Here is a 19061-nt window from a genome sequence, read left to right on the forward strand (position 1 = left end):
ATGACCATTTCATGTTATTACTCCAATTTTCCTAGCTGAATCCTTCTCCATTGTGTAATTGGGATTACTCTAAACCAGCCTGAGTTTCCTGACTATACCCACAGTTGTTACTTCAGCTCTAAAAAGAAACAAATGAGTTTGAGAAGATAAAATAATGCATTAAAAATTGTAAATAGATGCTTTCCTCTAAAACAACTTTTTAATATGCTTGCATTCTAAGCTACTTTTAATCCTTCAAAACAAAGCTTACCAGAGTCTGAACTATAGCATGATTTGTGGCATTCATATGAGCGTTAAGTGGAAAAGAACATTCTCCATCACAATAAAATGCAGCGTATCCTTCTGGTGCTATAATCCAGTCCTGACACACACACAAAACAAGAAAAAATAGTATCACCAAAGTAAAAATTAAAAAAAAATTCTTAAAAATTATTGAAATATATTGTATCTGAATAGGTTTACATTCCTGGTCCAACAATTATTCTAATGGAATAACTTTCCCCACACCCTTTAATTTAATTTTAAGCTGAAGTTTAGGACAAAAGTATAAATATTTTCACAAGAAATTGTCCTCTCTAATTACTCCCAAGAGGTAGTTATGTAAGATATTCATAGTATGTATTAAACATGTACACATGAGTAAAACTATTATAAGAAAATAGCATTCTAAATATTGTTTAAACAGGAAATGATGAAGTCTGGAAAGTTCAAGTGAACCCAAAAGAAAAAGGAGAAGTTAATTGAGATTATTCTCATTACTTCTTAAGGAATCATTCTTAGTTTTATAAGTCTGACAACATCCTAAAGCCTTAATATCTTTTCTGCATGCTGTTTTTCTTTCAATTCATTCATTAACTTTATAGTCTCTTTGGAAAAAATGAATTGGAGCAAATTCCTAAAAACTGAACATGATAAATTTCGGGAAGCTAAATAATTGGTACATGTATGGTTGCCTTGATATTTTTCCCACAGAGAAATAAAATTTGGCACAAATGTAAGAATTCTTGAGTTATTCACGTTGAAAGTTTATCATAAATTTTGAATATATTTACATTTTAATAGTATTTCTCAATACAAGAACTGATATATGAGAATCCATTGTAATAAAATATTAGGAGAAACCTTAAAATTTCTTTTTAAACTGTCACCATATAGAGCCATTCAAAAATTACTTTGGTGAAATTTTCCTCCTCATCCTGTTTCAAAATGCCATCTAAAGATAGCAATACATTTTTAAGTGCAAGAAAAAAAAATGTCTGTCATCTTCCCCATGACAGGGACATTATAGTTGAGGGCTCTATTTCCTAGCCCAATAGTTGGAGACCCTCAGAGGCTTAGTGGAGTTACTTATACTAATATGAACAAATCTTCTATTTATCATAAAATTAAAAGTTTGTAATACTTAAACAACAGCACTCTTTTTTTTTCTTCCTAAATATCTTAGTGTTCTATGTTTTATTCAACATAGTTTTTTTGTTTGTGAAACCTACTAATCATGTTTCAATGGTAAAAGGTCAATTGAGAAATGAAAATAAAGTGAATAAGCCATATTCTAACTGGTCATGTCAAAAATCATTGGATATTATTTTGGAAATTTACTGCCAAAGACTATGACTTACTAAGGATTTATGACAATTCAGAAAAAAAGGACCTAAGTTGACTGAAAATTCTTACCTGCCATCCCAGATCCCGGAAGCTCACATAGAGTTCGTGCTTCTTACAGGCTTGTTTTTGCTCACTTGTGTTATAATCTGAAGATGAAAACCACATTTTTAATAAATGGTTGCTTAAAGATATACTAATATTTCTTTTGTGAGATCACTGGTAGGATTTTTTAAAGGGGTTTTATTTGAAGTTGTGGAACATGAATTTCAATCTTAAAGCTAGAACTACTTACTAACCATGTGAACTTCAGTCAAGTTACTTGTCCTGGGTTTCTTCTTCTGTGAGATGTAGACAATACCATTTACCTTATGAAGCTCTAACAAGGATTCTGTTAGGCCATCTGCTTCACAGGGCAGAGTGTGGTGTCTGTCGTTCACTGAGTACCATCTGCTCAATGAATACTTATTAATTCATTCATATTCTAGGGGTACTTAATATATTCATATACATATATATATACATACACACGCACACACACACACACATATATTTGTGCAATAATTTTTAACATCTACCACAAGTTGAGCTTCTAATCATCCCCCCCAAAATCCTGTCCACCTGTAGACTTCATTCTTGACTGATGGTAGTTGCCTGGATTAAAAAATAAAAACCAAAACAAAACAAGAATCAAAATAGTTCTGTTTTTTTTTTTCTTTCATTTACACATCCAATCCATCAGGAAATCTCACACACTATCTTCACTAAGTCCAAAATGCACCTCCTCTCACGCCCTTAATAATTGGTCTTGGTCCAAGCCACCATCATCTCCAGCATGAATTACTGCAATATCCTCATTGCTAGTCTCCTGGCTTCTGCTCTTGCTCCTCTACAGCAAACTAGTCAAGTGGACCTTTTAACAAGTAAACCTAATTACATCACTTCCCTGCCAGTCCCTCTATGGTCCTCATATCACTAAGAGTGAAATATTCTCAGAGTGGTTATAAGGCTCTCTACATTTTGGTTCCACTATCCCTCTGACTCATTTCCTGTCACTCTTCTTCTCCTTCACCTTGCTCCAGCCATCACACCTTCTTGCTGTTTCACTCACAGTCAGCCTTACTCCCACTTTAGAGGCTTTTCTCTCACTAGTCCCTCTCCCTGGATAGCTACATGGCTAATTCCTGCATCTTCATGTCCTTGCTTAAGCAACATCTCAACAAGGCCTTCACTACCCTTTTAATATTACAACTCTCACCCTGATACACCTGATTTCTCTCACTTTGTTCTGATGTTTTCCCATCTCAATTTTCACTATGCCATTTCTTCATTAATTTATGCATGGCTTCTTGTCTGTTTCCTCCTACTAAAATATAAGCTTCACAAGGGCAAGAATCTTGTTTAGCTCTGTTTTGCTCACTGATGTATCCCTAGTGCCAGGAACAGTGCCTGGCATACAATAAACATTCAAAAAAGTATCTGAAGAGTTAATGGACAAATTTCTCAGAGTGTTCCACAAGGGATTTGAGGCAAGTGAAATACTATCATTACATATTTTGGAATGTAATCTGAAATACCCATAACTTTTTATAATTGTTTTAAATGATTAAATATAAATGCAGAATTTCAATCTTGCACCTGGAATAAAGTAAAACACTGAAGAAACACAGAGATTTATGGAACATTTTTCATTGTTGTCTTATCTGAGGTTTGCTCACATTTTGTACAAACATTCGAAAAACTAGTCCACTTTATTTCTAATATAAAATATTAAATAAATAAAATTAAAAAATAATTTGTTTCACAGTTTTTGTTAAAGTGTCACCTTCCAGTTGAATTACCCTCAACCTCTAACAGAAGTGTAGGCACATTAGAGATCAAAGGAGCCCACCATAGAGGGGCTTACCTCTCATGATTACTTCAAGTAATTATTTGTTTAATGTTAATCTAGAAAACAAGCTAATGATTAAATTTTGAAATCAAGGTATTTTTCTTCTAGGTTATTTATTCCTACTATGCAATTAACTTCATTAAAACAGATTAAATAAGTAGATAATGGGAAATGGAGGAGAGAGGATTTATTTCACACTCTACATTCTGGTTCTTTAGGGAAATATCTCCCTTGGAGCTAACTTTGTTCAGGTAACGGACAAATGCACTTTAGCACTAAACATGACATGGATAAATTTCCTCGATCCTTTTTAGAGAAAAGAAATAATTGATTCTACTATTGGTTTGATTTCACAAACTCCTTGGTATACAAAATAGGGAAAAAAAAATGTTAGCTATGCCTTGGACCAAAGGGGTCAGCAAACTTTTTCTTTAAAGAGACAGATTGACCCAGCCACCCTATTACTGGGGATATACCCAAAGGATTATAAGTCATGCTTCTATAAAGACACATGCACACACGTTTATTACGGCACTATTCACAATAGCAAAGACTTGGAATCAACCCAAATGTCCATCAGTGACAGACTGGATTAAGAAAATGTGGCACATATACACCATGGAATACTATGCAGCCATAAAAAAGGATGAGTTCATGTCCTTTGTAGGGACATGGATGCAGCCGGAAACCATCATTCTCAGCAAACTATCGCAAGAACAGAAAACCAAATACCGCATGTTCTGACTCATAGGTGGGAACTGAACTATGAGATCACTTGGACACAGGAAAGGGAGCATCACACACCGGGTCCTATTGTGGGGAGGGGGGGTGGGGGAGGGATAGCATTAGGAGATATACCTAATGTAAATGACGAGTTAATGGGTGCAGCACACCAACGTGGCACATGTATACATATGTAACAAGCCTGCACGCTGTGCACATGTACCGTAGAACTTAAAGTATTAAAAAAATAAAATAAAAAAGAGACAGAGAGCAAATATTTTAGGCTAAGTGGTCCCCCCCTCTTGCAACTATTCAATTTTGCTGCTGTAGTATAAAGGCAACCATAGCCAATATGTAAATGAATGGGTGTGGCTATATTCCAGTAAAAATTTACGTACGGATACTAAAATTTGAATTTCATATGATTTCCACATGCTACAAAATATTGTCCTTCTTTTCCAAGCAAACATTTAAAAATGGAAAGACCACTCTTAGTAGGTCATACAAAAACAAATGATAGGCTTAATTTGGTTATTGGGCCTTACTTTTTCCAACTCTGCATTAGATAATAATGGGAATATTATTTATTCATCTTTGTCTTAATTGAAAATATTAAATATCAATAACATTGTAGCCAATAACACATACATGTTTATATGAAAAGCCATAAACTACAAATATAGTTATTTGAATTCAATGTTTATAAAAAATGAAGAAAATAAAACTTAAAAGTCAAAATATATCTGTTCCATATATATGTCTTTTTATGCAGGCTAAGTGATGTATATAATATAACATCATATAAATGTAACAAGCAATGAAATTTATAACAGAATCTGGTTCCAAGAGTCTGATTTCATAGAGCATTAGGACCATATGCTTATTCTGTCAGAAATAAAAATTAATGGATAGTGAGTGAAGTAAATGTTGTACCCAAACTAGAAAAGCCTGCAGTTAGGTTTACTCTAAATGCTTGGCAGAACAAGCTGTGGGCGGAAGGGCAAGGAAATTAGATTTATGTCTTTTAAAATACTGATGGGCAGCCTTTAGGAGATTAATATGAAATGGATATAATTCTGTTGTTAATGAACCTGCCTACAAATGAAAAGTCATGGCATAAATTATTAAAATGTTCTACAATCAACACTAGAAAAAGTAAACCAACACGTCTTATCCATAGTGCAGGTGTTATCAATAATACTTCTCTGTTTTGTCTCTTAATGGTAATAATGTTAGGAAGCCAACGCCAAAATAATAAAAATATCGTTAAATACTTGTGCAAATTTCTTTATGGTCAATTTCTAGATAGTGTATAAATTTAATCTTTAGTTTGATTTTCTTTAATTTTTTTGTCTTACAATAAAATCATGAAAAACAAAATAAATATGTGGAGGTAAAAGTTGGTAAAACACACAAAAAATCCTGAATGTGATAAGAAGAACACTAGTACACTATTGGTGGAAATGTAAATTAATACAACCATTTTTTTGAGGTTCCTCCCAAAAGTGAAAGTAGAGCTACCATATCATCAAGCAATCTCACCGCTGGGTATATATCCAAAACAAAGGAAATCAATATGTTGAAGATATATCTGCACTCCCATATTGCAGCACTGTTCACAAGATACAGAAGCAACATAAGTGTCCATCAATGGATGAATGGATAAAGAAAATGTGGTACATATACACAGTGGCTTATTATTCAGCCATAAAAAGAATGAAATTCTGTCAATTAGAGCAACATGGATGAAACTGGAAGATGTTAGGTGAGGTAAGCCAGTCACAGAGAGACAAATATCCCATGTTCTTAGTCATATGTGTAAGCTAAAAAAAAAATTGATCTCATGAAGATAAGAGAGTAGAATGGTGGTTACCAAAAGCTGGGAATGGTAGCAGAAAGAGGGGAACAAGAACTGGCTAATGGATAAAAAAAAATACAGCTTTTTAAAAAACGTACAGAAGAAATCAGTTGTGGTGTTCAATAGCACAGTATGGTGACAACGGTTAACAATAATTAATTCTACATTTCAAAATAACTAGAAGACAAGATTAGGAATGTTCCCAATGCAAAGAAATGATAAATATTTGATGTGATGGATATCTTAATTACCTTGATTTGATCATTACACATTGTATACATCTATCAAAATATTGCATGTACCCCATGAATATGTATAATTATTATGTATCAATGAAAACAAATTCCTGAAATCTGCATGGACTTTCAAAGCTCTGCATAATAGTTACTGACAAAAACAAATAAATAAACATGGGATAGACTTTCTGTGAACTGGACAAGAGACAATCAAGTACAAAAACCTTCATACACCATTTTTTTTTCTTCAGAACATAGTATTAGTTTCTTAAGGGGATGAAACACAGATACAGCTATAAAAGCAAATAAAAATTAGAAATAAAATTTAACATTTAACCATGACAACAGCTTAAATGAGCCAAATATGATATGCTGCTGCTTCAAAGCAAAAGAGGAGATATTAGTTTTTTCACTCTTATTTCCCAAAGAGAAAAAGGGAAAAAGGAAGTTGACACCTAAAGCATCAGGACAGAAGACCTTAATTTATTTATAAAAATTTTAAATGACAAATGAATGAAGTACAAGAGTTGAAAAAGCAGGAATGGTACTATCATAATATGAATTTTTATATGATCTTGGGGGTAGAAAAATTCATGATAAATCCAAAAATAAATAACAATCCTACCCAAAGATAAGGGGCTTTAAAATGCTATTGTTGCTCTAGCTCAATCATTATCTTCTATACCCAGTGAATTATTCACTTGAATTTACACACAAGCCAGTAGTAATTACTGTTGTTTATTTTGTAGATATATTAACACAATTTCGTGTTTCTGTAGGTACCAACGTGTGACACAAAACACCACAAAATAACTCTCTAATGTGTTTGCATAACTCTGCTCAGCAAAGTATCCATGTGGATCATGTAATTAACGTCCTCACTTTAGAGCTCCTTCATATAAAAATCTATCCACAAACCTGAATTTGCCAGACACCTCTAAAGGACAGTTTCCTGATGCCTCCTGCTCACTATTTCTACTTCTGACCTCACACTCAGTATTCACTATTTTTGTTAATAGGACCATCAGTCACCTAGTGGCCAGGACAGAAAATTTAGTAAGCTTCTTGATTTTCATTTTTCCCCCTCAGATCCTGTATTAAGTGGATCCACAAAGCCCCATTAGTTGATCAATTTCACTACTTAATCTAGGTGTCCTGTTGGAAGCCCTTTGCACTCTTGCTTGCCTCATCCTTCCTCAATGTCTTCTTCTGGTAACCTTAGATTCTAAAATAACACTTTACCCCTGCTCCTCTTTGACGTCTCTGATGATATTCTTTTGGCTTATTTTATGGAATTCCTTTTTCTCCTTTGCCTATACTTACAGTATTGAAGTTCCCCAAGGAGGCTCCATTTTATTATTTTTGCTTTCTTTGTTTCCTGTGGCATTTGGTCAGCCTCATCCTACATCTAACAATTTGGCTTATAGCTACATCTTTTCCCTACACATTCCACTTATTCTCAACACTCCCCTCTCCAGAGTGCTGGGTTATCCATCCTCTTCAAACCCCTGCTGGCCCTATCCCATGTGTTTTGGTTCCTACATCTCTCTCTCCAATCTATGATCTTCATTGCTTGGAGTATTATACTAGACTCCTAATCATTATTTGAGTTTTCTGTCTCCACCCTTGGCATTCCACTCTGCACTCTGTGGCCAAAATTAACTTTTTAAAATGCATATCTGATTACGGCTCTTCTTTGTCCAATTGCCTATGCAAAGACATCACTGCTCCTTATCATCACATACCCTACTCTTTATGATTTGGCCCCTGAATAATTTCCTAACTGATATCACAGTCCTCTCACATAAAAATACATGCATCCCCCAGCCATTTGAAAATGGTTCATGGCTCCACAACTGTAGAGCCCTTTCCTTTCTACAATCTGAAATGGTTTCATCCATGTCTGTATTTCTGGAAAATGCCTATTTGTTCTCAGATAAGTCCCTCATGTAGTATTTTGGGCCATATAGTTAATATAGTACATAGCATATAGTTTTATAATGTTGTGCCTGGCATATAATGGGAGTTTATTTAATACTGAATAAATATTATAAGAAATTATACCCAGATATATTATCCCTGTGAATTTTTCCTAGAGAGAAACTTGACAACAGACACAATGCCTTAATGTCTATTGGCAAGTCTTTTTTAAGGTGTGTAGTTAATTGCTAATATAGATTAGCCAAATTAGGTTAAAGACTCTAAAATTTCCCTTGTTTCTAGAGTATCCAAAGATAAGAAATCCCGTGACCACAGGTATGGGTACTTATAAGAGAGAGAGTGTGAACTTGTAGTTTTCTCTGATGTAAGAGTCTGAACTCTTTGCATACCAGTTCTATAAAAGCCATTATAATGTTCAACTCTTAATGAGCATTTACCATGTACCACTATTTTATATTAGTTATATGTAATAACTCATTTAATCCTCACAACTCACGTAATCCTGCTCTGCAAGGCAGGCATAATTAACATTCCCACTTTAAACATGAAGAAACAGTCAGAGAGAGGTAACCTATCTTGTGCAAGAGTATACAACTAGTAAGTAGTGAAGTCATATTAAATGATGGATAGACGATAGATAAATGTATAGATAGAGCTAGCTAACAACATATCATATGCATCAAAATACTTGTTTCAGGAGGGGTTTCCAAAATTTTTCACGATTCAGGTCACAGATAGCAATTTTTAATATTAGTTACTGTCACAATTATGTGGATTAGAAATATTCTCATTTGTGCAGCATTGCAGTATTTTCAGTACAGCATTTATTTTGAGAGTCCCAACTTGGAAAAAAGCAAAATGTCTTTTTGGAGTGACATGATTAAATAAACTGATGCTAATACTATGTGACAACAGTTAAAAACAATTAGCTCACCTTATTTGAAATATGGCTAATCATTGTTTATTAAACCTTTAAAATATATAACTCATATAATTTAAAGTATATAACAAAAATGTATTCTCTCAGATGACAGAGAGGTTTGTACCATGTTGATATCAGCATATTAAGGGAATCTATTATGTATGGATTAAGTAAACAAGGGAGAAGTTTAGCTTTTTGATTTTATTATTTCTAAATACTAAAAATGTATATTATATAAAATATTCTATGGAAATAACTTCAATTAATTCTCTTCTTGTTTTGACTAATATCTGTTGTTCCAAGAGGCATAAATTTACATTGTATTCATTAGGCAAGAGATAGTGTCTATCAAAGTTGAGAATGAGAGCAGAATGTTTCAATTTTAGTAACTATGCATTGTATCTGATTTACAATGCTTTGACTTACGATTTTTTAAATTGATGAGGGTTTGAAAGCAATACACATTCAGTAGAAATCATACTGAGAGCACCCATACAACCATTCTGTTTTTCACTTTCAGTAGAGTGTCCAATAAATTACATAAGATATTCAAAACTTAATTGTAAAATAGGCCTTTTGTTAGGTGAGTTTGCCCAACTGTAGGCTAATGTAAATGTTCTGGACATGTGTAAGGGAGGCTAGGCTAAGCTATGATATTTGAGCTTATAGTACTGTAAACTTTTGTTGGGTTTATTGGGATATAACCCCATTGTAAGTTGAAGAGCACCTCTATGCCAAAGACTTGCCCTGCGAAATCACCGTGGATGTAGGCAGGGCCACTACATGATTGGATTCTTTTTCAAAGATTCTCAGTGTCCAGCATACAATAAGCAATCTTTTTTTTTTTTTTAATTTATTATTATTATACTTTAAGTTGTAGGGTACATGTGCATAACGTGCAGGTTTGTTACATATGTATACTTGTGCCATGTTGGTGTGCTGCACCCATCAACTCGTCATTTACATCAGGTATAACTCCCAGTGCAATCCCTCCCCCCTCCCCCCTCCCCATGATAGGCCCCGGTGTGTGATGTTCCCCTTCCTGAGTCCAAGTGATCTCATTGTTCAGTTCCCACCTATGAGTGAGAACATGCGGTGTTTGGTTTTCTGTTCTTGTGATAGTTTGCTAAGAATGATGGTTTCCAGCTGCATCCATGTCCCTACAAAGGACACAAACTCATCCTTTTTTATGGCTGCATAGTATTCCATGGTGTATATGTGCCACATTTTCTTAATCCAGTCTGTCACTGATGGACATTTGGGTTGATTCCAAGTCTTTGCTATTGTGAATAGTGCTGCAATAAACATACGTGGAATGGGAGAAAATTTTTGCAATCTACTCATCTGACAAAGGGCTAATATCCAGAACCTACAAAGAACTCAAACAAATTTACAAGAAAAAAACAAACAACCCCATCAAAAAGTGGGCAAAGGATATGAACAGACATTTCTCAAAAGAAGACATTCATACAGCCAACAGGCACATGAAAAAATGCTCATCATCACTGGCCATCAGAGAAATGCAAATCAAAACCACAATGAGATACCATCTCACACCAGTTAGAATGGCGATCATTAAACAGTCAGGAAACAACAGGTGCTGGAGAGGATGTGGAGAAATAGGAACACTTTTACACTGTTGGTGGGATTGTAAACTAGTTCAACCATTATGGAAAACAGTATGGCGATTCCTCAAGGATCTAGAACTAGATGTACCATATGACCCAGCCATCCCATTACTGGGTATATACCCAAAGGATTATAAATAAGCAACCTTTCTTAGCAGTTCTGTAATGATCTAGGACTTGCCATTTGCTCTGTTAGTTCTTTTGGGTTCTTCATACAGGCATATGTCAGAGACATTTACTGGGGAGATACTGTGAATTTAGTTCCAGACCACTGCAATGAAGTGAACATCACAATAAAGTGAGTATCAATTTTTTTGGTTTCCCAGAGCATGTAAAAGTTATGGCTACATTATACTGCAGTCTATTAAGTGTGCAATTGGATTATATGTTTAAAAATGTACATTCCTTAGTTAAAAATAATGTATTGATTAAAAAATGCTGGTGATCATCTGAGTCTTCAGCAAGTTGTAATCTTTTTGCTAATAAAGGGTCTTGTCTCTGTTGATACTTGCTGACTGATGAGGTTGGTGATTGCTGAAGGTTGATGTGGCTGTGGCAATTTCTTAAAAGGCAACAATAAAATTTGTCACATTGATTGACTCTTCCTTTCACAAAAGATTCTTTGTAGTGTGCAAGGCTGTTTGATAGCACTTTACTTTGTGTAGGTCTTCTTTTAAAATTGGAGTTGATCCTCTCAAATGCTGCCTCTACTCTAGTAAATAAACTTATTTAAAATGCTAATTCCTTTGTGTCATTACAACTGTATTCACGGTATCTTCACCAGGAGAAGATTCTATCTCCAGAAACCACTTTTTTTGTTCAACCATAAGAAGCAACGCCTCATTCATTCAAGTTTTATTATGAGATTGCAGCAATCCAGTCACATCTTCAGGTTCCACTTGTAATTCAAGTTCTCTTGCTATTTCTACCACATCTGCAATGACTTCCTCCACTGAAGTCTTGAACCCCTCAAACTCATCCAAGAGGTGTAGGAATCAACTTCTTCCAAACCCTTGTTAATGTTGATATTTCAACCCCTCATAAATCACAGATGTTCTTAATGGCATCTAGAATGGTGAATCCTTTCCAGAAGGTTGCCTAGATCCTGAAGGGGAATCACTATTTATGGAAGCTACAGTATTACACAATAAATTTTTAAAATAATAAAACTTGAAAGTCAAAACTACTCCTTCATCCATGGGCAGCAGAATGGATGTTGTGCTAGCAAGCATGATAAAAACCGTTAATCTACTCGTGTATGTCCATCAGAGCTCTTGGGTGATCAAGCACATTGTCAATGGGCAGTAATATTTTGAGAGGAATCTTTTTTCTGGACAATAGGTTTCAACAGTGTGCCTAAAATATTTAGTAAACCATGCTATCAACAGATGCACTGTTCATCCAGGTTTTGTTGTTCCATTTGCAGAGCCCAGGAAGAGTAGATTAAGCATGATACTTAGGGGTCCATGGATTTTCAGAATGGTAAATAAGCATTGTCTTTCAACTTAATCTCACCAGGTATATTAGCCCATAACAAGAGAGTCAGATTGTCAGAAGCTTTGAAGCCAGCCATTGACTCCTCCCTAGCTATGAAAGTCCTACATAACATCTTCTTTCAATAAGGCTTCTTAATCTACATTAAAAATCTGTGGTTCATTGTAGCTATCTTCATCAGTGATTACTTAGATATATCTCCTGGATAACTTGATATAGCTTCTTCATCAATGCTTGCTGTTTCACCTTGCACTTTTTTGCTATGGAGATAGCTTCTTTCCTTAAACCTCATGAACCAACATCTGCTACTTTCAGACTTTTCTTCAGCAGCTTCCTTACCTCTCTCAGCCTTCACAGAATTGAGGCGAGTCAAGGCTTTGCTCTGTATTAGGCTTTGGTATAAGGGAATGTTGTGGCTGGTTGGATCTTCAATCCAGGCCACTCAAACTTTCTCCACATCAGCAAGAAAACGATTTCATTTTCTTATCATTATTATGTTGATGAAGTCACACTTTTAATTTTCTTCAAGTACTTTTCCTTTGCAGTCACAGCTTGACTAACTGCTTGGCACAAGAGGCCTAGGTTTCGGTCTATCTGGACTTTCAACATGTGTTCATCAATAAGCATAATCATTACTAGCTTTTGATTTAAAGTGAGAGATATGCAAATCTTCATTTGAACACCTTTAGGCCATTGTGGGGTACTAACTGAACTTATTTCAATATTGTTGTGTCTCAGGGAATAGGGAACCCAAGAAAAGGGAGAGAGATGGGGTAATGACCGATTGTTGGAGGAATCAGAACACCCATAACGTTTACTTCCCATCTTATATGGGTAAAGTTTGTGGTGCCACAAAACAATTACCAATAAATATCAAAGATCACTGATAACATAAACCATAACAAATATAATAGTAAAATTTTGAAATATTGCAAGTATTATCAAAATATGACACAGAGAAATTGAGAGAGCAAATGCTTTTGGAAAAAATGTCACCAATAGACTTGCTTAATGCAGGACTGCCACAAAACTTCAGTTTGTAAAAAAAACACATTATCTTTTAAACACAACAAAGCAAAATGCAATAAAACATCGTATGCCTGTACTCTATTCTTTTCAACACTGAATATACTCCTTCAAACAGCATCATGTTCTGGAGGTTTTTTTAAAAAGTCGTATCAACCTAGTGCCTTTATATCTTCAAGAATAGCTAGCTTAGAATTTAGCTATTGGCTCCATTTTTCTTCCTCTCACACACAAATTCAAAGAAATACCCTTTGTGCTGCCTCAACATGAAACAGGAAATATCTTCCACAATGTATCTGCTCAACCATCTTGCCAAAACCTGAAGAGGAACAAGCAGTGCCGGGCAGTTTCTGCAGGAAACCTGGAAGTAATGGTTCTATATACCTTTACCTGAAAAAGGAAGTTAGTTTTTCCTATGCTGTCAACACATTAATTTACTCAAGTATTTTGGGGACTCCTATTTTGTGCTGGTTACTGTTCTATGCTCTCCCACAGGAATATGGAAGAAAAAAAGAACATTGGGAAGTCAGAAAGCAAGAATCGTTGAAGTAGAAAAGAAATGAGATAAAGATAGCAGAAATGACTTGAGTTTTAATTCTTCTCTACTAATGGAGATTTTCGACATCTGACAATATGCTTTGCAAAAAAACTTGCAATCAAGCAAACCTGCAATACAACTTTCCTCCCTAACTCCATCCCAACCCCACCCCTTCTTATCCATAGAGCCTTTGCACAATATTTTATTGTAAAATCTTGTTACTATTACAACTTTGTTATTTATATTTGGATAATTTTTAAATTTCACTGGCATTTCAAGTCTCCAAAGTGTCAAATGTTCTGTTTATATTAGCATTCCCTTTCCTTAAAGCCCTGTCTTTTACGCCAAATCCTATGAGGATTTTCCCAGACTGCTTGATTACTACCTATTGAAAGGTTAAGTCTTATAGACACAAACCAGCTACTTTCTTTCTTCTTATTATCAAAATATGAACACACTCCAAAACCATCTACCACATATTTCACAGAAATGGTTGCCAATGACAAAATTTCAGAAAGAAAATATTGGTCTATATTAGAATAATTTTTGTACTCTAAATGGTGTTAGGAAACTGGTGAAAAGTTACATGATTTCTGCTCCATGTGTTTTATTCATCTCTGGTTATAGACGTACATTTGTTTCTTGTGGTCAGGAAGAAAAGATAAATAGAGTTAACCAATAGGGAAAAGGACTTTGATGATTTCAGTCACTGGAACACCTCTGCCAGAGTCATTATGAGCTCTAATAATAAGTATGTAACTTCTACTTTTCCCTTTGTAATTTCCTCCAAAATTATTTACTATTCTATTCAAGGTTTAGCAAAACTTTTTTTAATACAGTCTGCTACATTAAATTAAAAACATTTCAACCGAACTTAGAACCATTCTACATGAAAAGAAAAATATACAAGTTTGACAGCCTAGTATTTACCAGGAAGAAAAGGTCTTAGAAAGTTATTTTTCTCCACCTTTCATATTAAGTAATTACAACTTTGTGCCAAACTAAATATCTTGTGAAGATCTTTAAAAAATAGCTTTGTAATAAGGCACTAGTGTCATGCTTTACTAAAAGTGGTTAAATTTCTTTGTTGGAAAATTATTTTAAAACATCACTTTATAAGTAGCATTTAATTCAGTATAAAACAATTCCATACAGAAATCTTCCCTCCTGCTTCTGTTGCTTGACACACAAATAGGACTTATTTCTAACATGATTCTCCTGGTGCCTTCCCTTTAGGAAGAGTACAGTGAATTCCACTTAGTAATTTTATGGAGCATCTCTGAGCAAATAAAAACAAACAAAAGTCTTCATCTATTTCTCATCTAAACACTCATGCATGTTTGAGTAATAAATAGCTGCTATATGATCTGTCATTTTCAAGTAACCTGGAAAAAATGAAGATTTTAGGAATAATGGCAAAGACTGTTTGAAGTTAGAATTTCAATTTGCTAAAATAATATATATAGGAACCATGACTCTTGTTTATCAGTTCATCCATCGTTCCTGGCAGAGTACTATGCATAAATTGGCCATTAACACAGAATAATGCATATTTGACAAATAGATAAGTATGTGGTGCTAAATGGAGATGTTCCAGGATGAGTTCCCCCTTCAAATTTATTTTTATAAACAAAATCAATTTTTTGGACTAAAATAGCCACCATTTTCATCTAACAGCTTACTGTTTGCATCCTGGACTAAACAAGGTACTTCTTAGTATAAATAATACGATTAAGCCACTACAAATTTTGGCAGTTAGATGCTTTCTGATCAATTGAAATTTGATCCCCCTATAATTAACAGATTAATTTGCAAGGACTTTGACATCAATTGTGCATTTGTAATATTTTGTTGAAAGATTGTGTGTATGTGTGTGTAGACACACCTGAAGAAAATTATCTAGATAACAGTCCTCCAAATAAAAAGATAAATATCGTTTTAATCATTGTCTTCTCCATGTCATTCTCCTGCTAATTTCAGAAAATAAAACTGAGTGGCATAATTCAAATGTATTGCCTTAAGTACTAAAGAAAGGATGTTATGTTTAATTTACCTGGTTGCCCATCCATTTTTGAGAGGCCCTGAGGAAGTTAGCTCAGCAAGTTGTGTAGCTCAGTTCTGGCGAGATTTTGTTGATCTAGCCATTTCATATTTCTATTACTGCCATCCTGATTTGAATTTGAACTGAATCTTTCAACATATGAAAGCAACTCATACGTATTTTAAAATGAATTACTGAGTGATTCACTGATGAAACATTCTGGGATGCTAGAAACATCACTGGAAGATTTAATATACCATCTGAAGGTATATACAGAGGGTAAATTTATTGTGGCTACTTGATTTGCAACATACGACCCCATAACTCTCTGTGCATAACTGCTGCTTGGGTTTATTCTTACCTCCAACACTGGACATTCTGGAGGAGTCCTGATGAGAGCTGGATTTATTGCGGTTTTGATTTTTTCGTTTGTTGGCTGCTCTCACAGATCGAAGAAGTACCTCACTCGCCTTGAAGAAGGCCACCATGAAAGGTTGTTTTGACTGAGGTCCCTGTCTTCCCACGAGTCCAGCAGATTTTACGTTGATACTGCGTCCTAGAACGTAATACAAAAGCACTTGGTTTATGAAAAAGAAAGAACAATTACCTGATGTGAATGAATTCCAAGGGTACTTTGAAAAGGGGAAAAGTTTTAAAACATTATCAGAATGCCTTCCTTACAGGCCAAGATTCTTATAAATATTGAGGCTTACTATTACAGACCATTATCCATGCATGTTTTTTCATCTTGCATCATTCTTCCACCACAGAACACCCTCCAGCTGCTTTCACTCACTGATAGCTTCTGAGACCTTGAAGTTAGGAATATTATAAATTGGAAGATTTGACTGCTCATTCGCCTGGAAATGTCCACATTAAATAGCAATTTAAAAAATATTAGCTATGGGCTCTTCTGCACTAAATGCCCTATAATTTTCCTTCAAGTTATAAAAGCCAAATACTTGGCAGGGTGTTTCTACTTTCTCCAGCCTATTCGAAACCTTTCAAGTGTTAATTAGTGCTGATAGCCTTTCCACCTTCACCTCTGGCCAGTGCCCAGCAACATTTACTAAGCTGCACTATACTTAAAGCTCTTCACAAGTCATTCTGGAAGCCTAGTCTGGGGATGGAGGTCTGCTTTAAGCCGCAGCTATTAAAAGTAGTGGCAAAAACTGCAATTACCTTTGCTATCAATATGAAGCATTGTGAAATAAACACAGGAACTTTGGAATTCCTCCCCTTCTGAGTTTTGACACACCTAAATGTTTACTGAAAGGAATTCAGAAGAGGCAAACCAAGCCTGGAGACTCTCAGAAGAAAAAACAATCCAAATGAGCTTCGAGACTCAAATTTGCCTATAAACTAGCCTGTGCCTCAGACCCTTATGAGTTCTTTGATGTGGTTATATATCAATGAAAAGGGACACAACCAGTGCCTATATATAGAAGTGAGTTAAAAGTCAAGGTGCCCTAGAGATAAAGTTGATAAAGTACCTCTCCCATGTGGTTAGTAATAATAATAATACTTACAACTATGTCAAATCACTTTGGAGTGGTTGCTGTGCTAGGCATTTTTCTAAGCAGTTTCCATGCATTATTTAATTTGATTCCACAAATGCCTTAGAGTTAGGTATTAACAGTATCCTCTTTTAATAGTTTTTATTAGGCTCTTCTAATATAAAATAATCACTGAAAATTATATTTTCTATATATGTGGAAAAGAAAACCATTGATACCTGGTTCAATGAACATCATTCAAAGATGATAAACCTTAAACTGTAAATTTAGTTAAGAATTACTTGTATCTTATGCAAAGTTGCTACTCTAGATACAGAAGTTAGCAATCTTTTAAGAATAATATAATGTGGTTTGAAATATGTGCATGATTGACTCTGGCTTGCCCCATGAGAGATGTGCATGTTTTCTTAAAATATTTATTCAGTAAAGACTGTGGAGCAACCTGAGTCCATTATAAAACCTGACCCACCTTAGAAGAAAGAAAAGGAAAGCAAGTCCCCGAAATGGCATCGATGGCATTTTAGCAAATAAGCCCTCACTCTTAACGAAATTTATTTTGGCAGCATAAAAACTTTTGTGTGTACTTCTATTGTGCAGAGACCTTCTACTGTCAGAAAATGAGACCGTGTCGCATGAGGCTGTGCAGCTGTTGAGAGGGACACAGGGGTCCTTTAAATGTGGAGGTATTGGTTAAAAAAAAAGGCTGCATCAATTCAGACAGCATAGGTATCCTCCACAATTGTCTTACGACCTACTGGGAAAAGTTGTTCAATTCCTACAAGTATTAAAATGGCCATCTGCCTCACAAATGTCACTATACTCAGTCCTACCAGAGAAGGGACTTACAAATAATCAAAGCAGTAAACCTTAAACAAATAAGCATATAGATTTCTCTTTTAAATGCAAACTTACAGTGGCTCTATGCCAGAGTCTATATTTCTTAGAAAAACTCTATCACTGGCATAAATGAAAGAGGCAGTTTGATTTGTGGTCAGAGCAGTTTCCATTCTACTTCCACTGTAACAAATGTATTAATTCAGCTCAGACTTCCTCCTTCTGGCAGCCCTTTCACTGTAAAAAGAGAAATTAGAAGTTCCAGCCAAATACCATACCTTGAACTGACCCACTTCAATACATAAACACTTTTACAACATGTTTATTCAGGTGTAGCACTTGAAATTGGTTTAAGATGTTTCCAGTGACAGAGAGCTCAGCAAAAGAAAAAAAAATAAAAAATAAAAAAAGAACTGAGAAACTTAACTGTTATAGAATAGAATAACTGGCAATCTGTTCTTTAAATTTTTTTTTTTTTTTCTGTCTTGGAGTACAACATAAAGTATTTGTCGAAGCTTTTATTTTGATATTTTAATGAAGTGTTAATTTAACAGGAACTAAATTTTAACTTGTATACATTGGTGACTGCAGAAATCATTTTTAATATATGATCTTTCTAATACTGAAATAGGTTGCTGTGAGATGTTCATAAATGGAATACAATAAAATCAATTTTCCATTCATTACAACACACACTGACTCTTTTATAGTTAAATAAGCACTTAACAAGAAGTTCCAAGTTTCCTTTGGGTTGCAAAGGGGTTTCTTTTGTTATTATTCCAAAGACTTTCAATATTTTAATTTTTATCT

At 34.7% G+C, this 19061-nt stretch overlaps 1 protein-coding gene across 1 annotated transcript in view; it reads right to left on the reverse strand.

Moving 5' to 3' along the window:
* Positions 1-19061, reverse strand: part of BMP5 (bone morphogenetic protein 5) — a 122559-nt gene that overhangs the window by 5096 nt on the left and 98402 nt on the right. The window contains exons 4-6 of the mRNA XM_050788785.1: positions 16262-16456; positions 1675-1751; positions 251-361 (exon numbers count right to left, since the gene is read on the reverse strand). Of these exons, the coding sequence (XP_050644742.1) occupies positions 251-361; positions 1675-1751; positions 16262-16456 (383 nt within the window). The remainder of the gene's footprint in view (positions 1-250; positions 362-1674; positions 1752-16261; positions 16457-19061) is intronic.

Source organism: Macaca thibetana, chromosome 4 (assembly GCF_024542745.1).
Source record: "Macaca thibetana thibetana isolate TM-01 chromosome 4, ASM2454274v1, whole genome shotgun sequence".
Lineage (NCBI taxonomy): Eukaryota > Metazoa > Chordata > Mammalia > Primates > Cercopithecidae > Macaca > Macaca thibetana.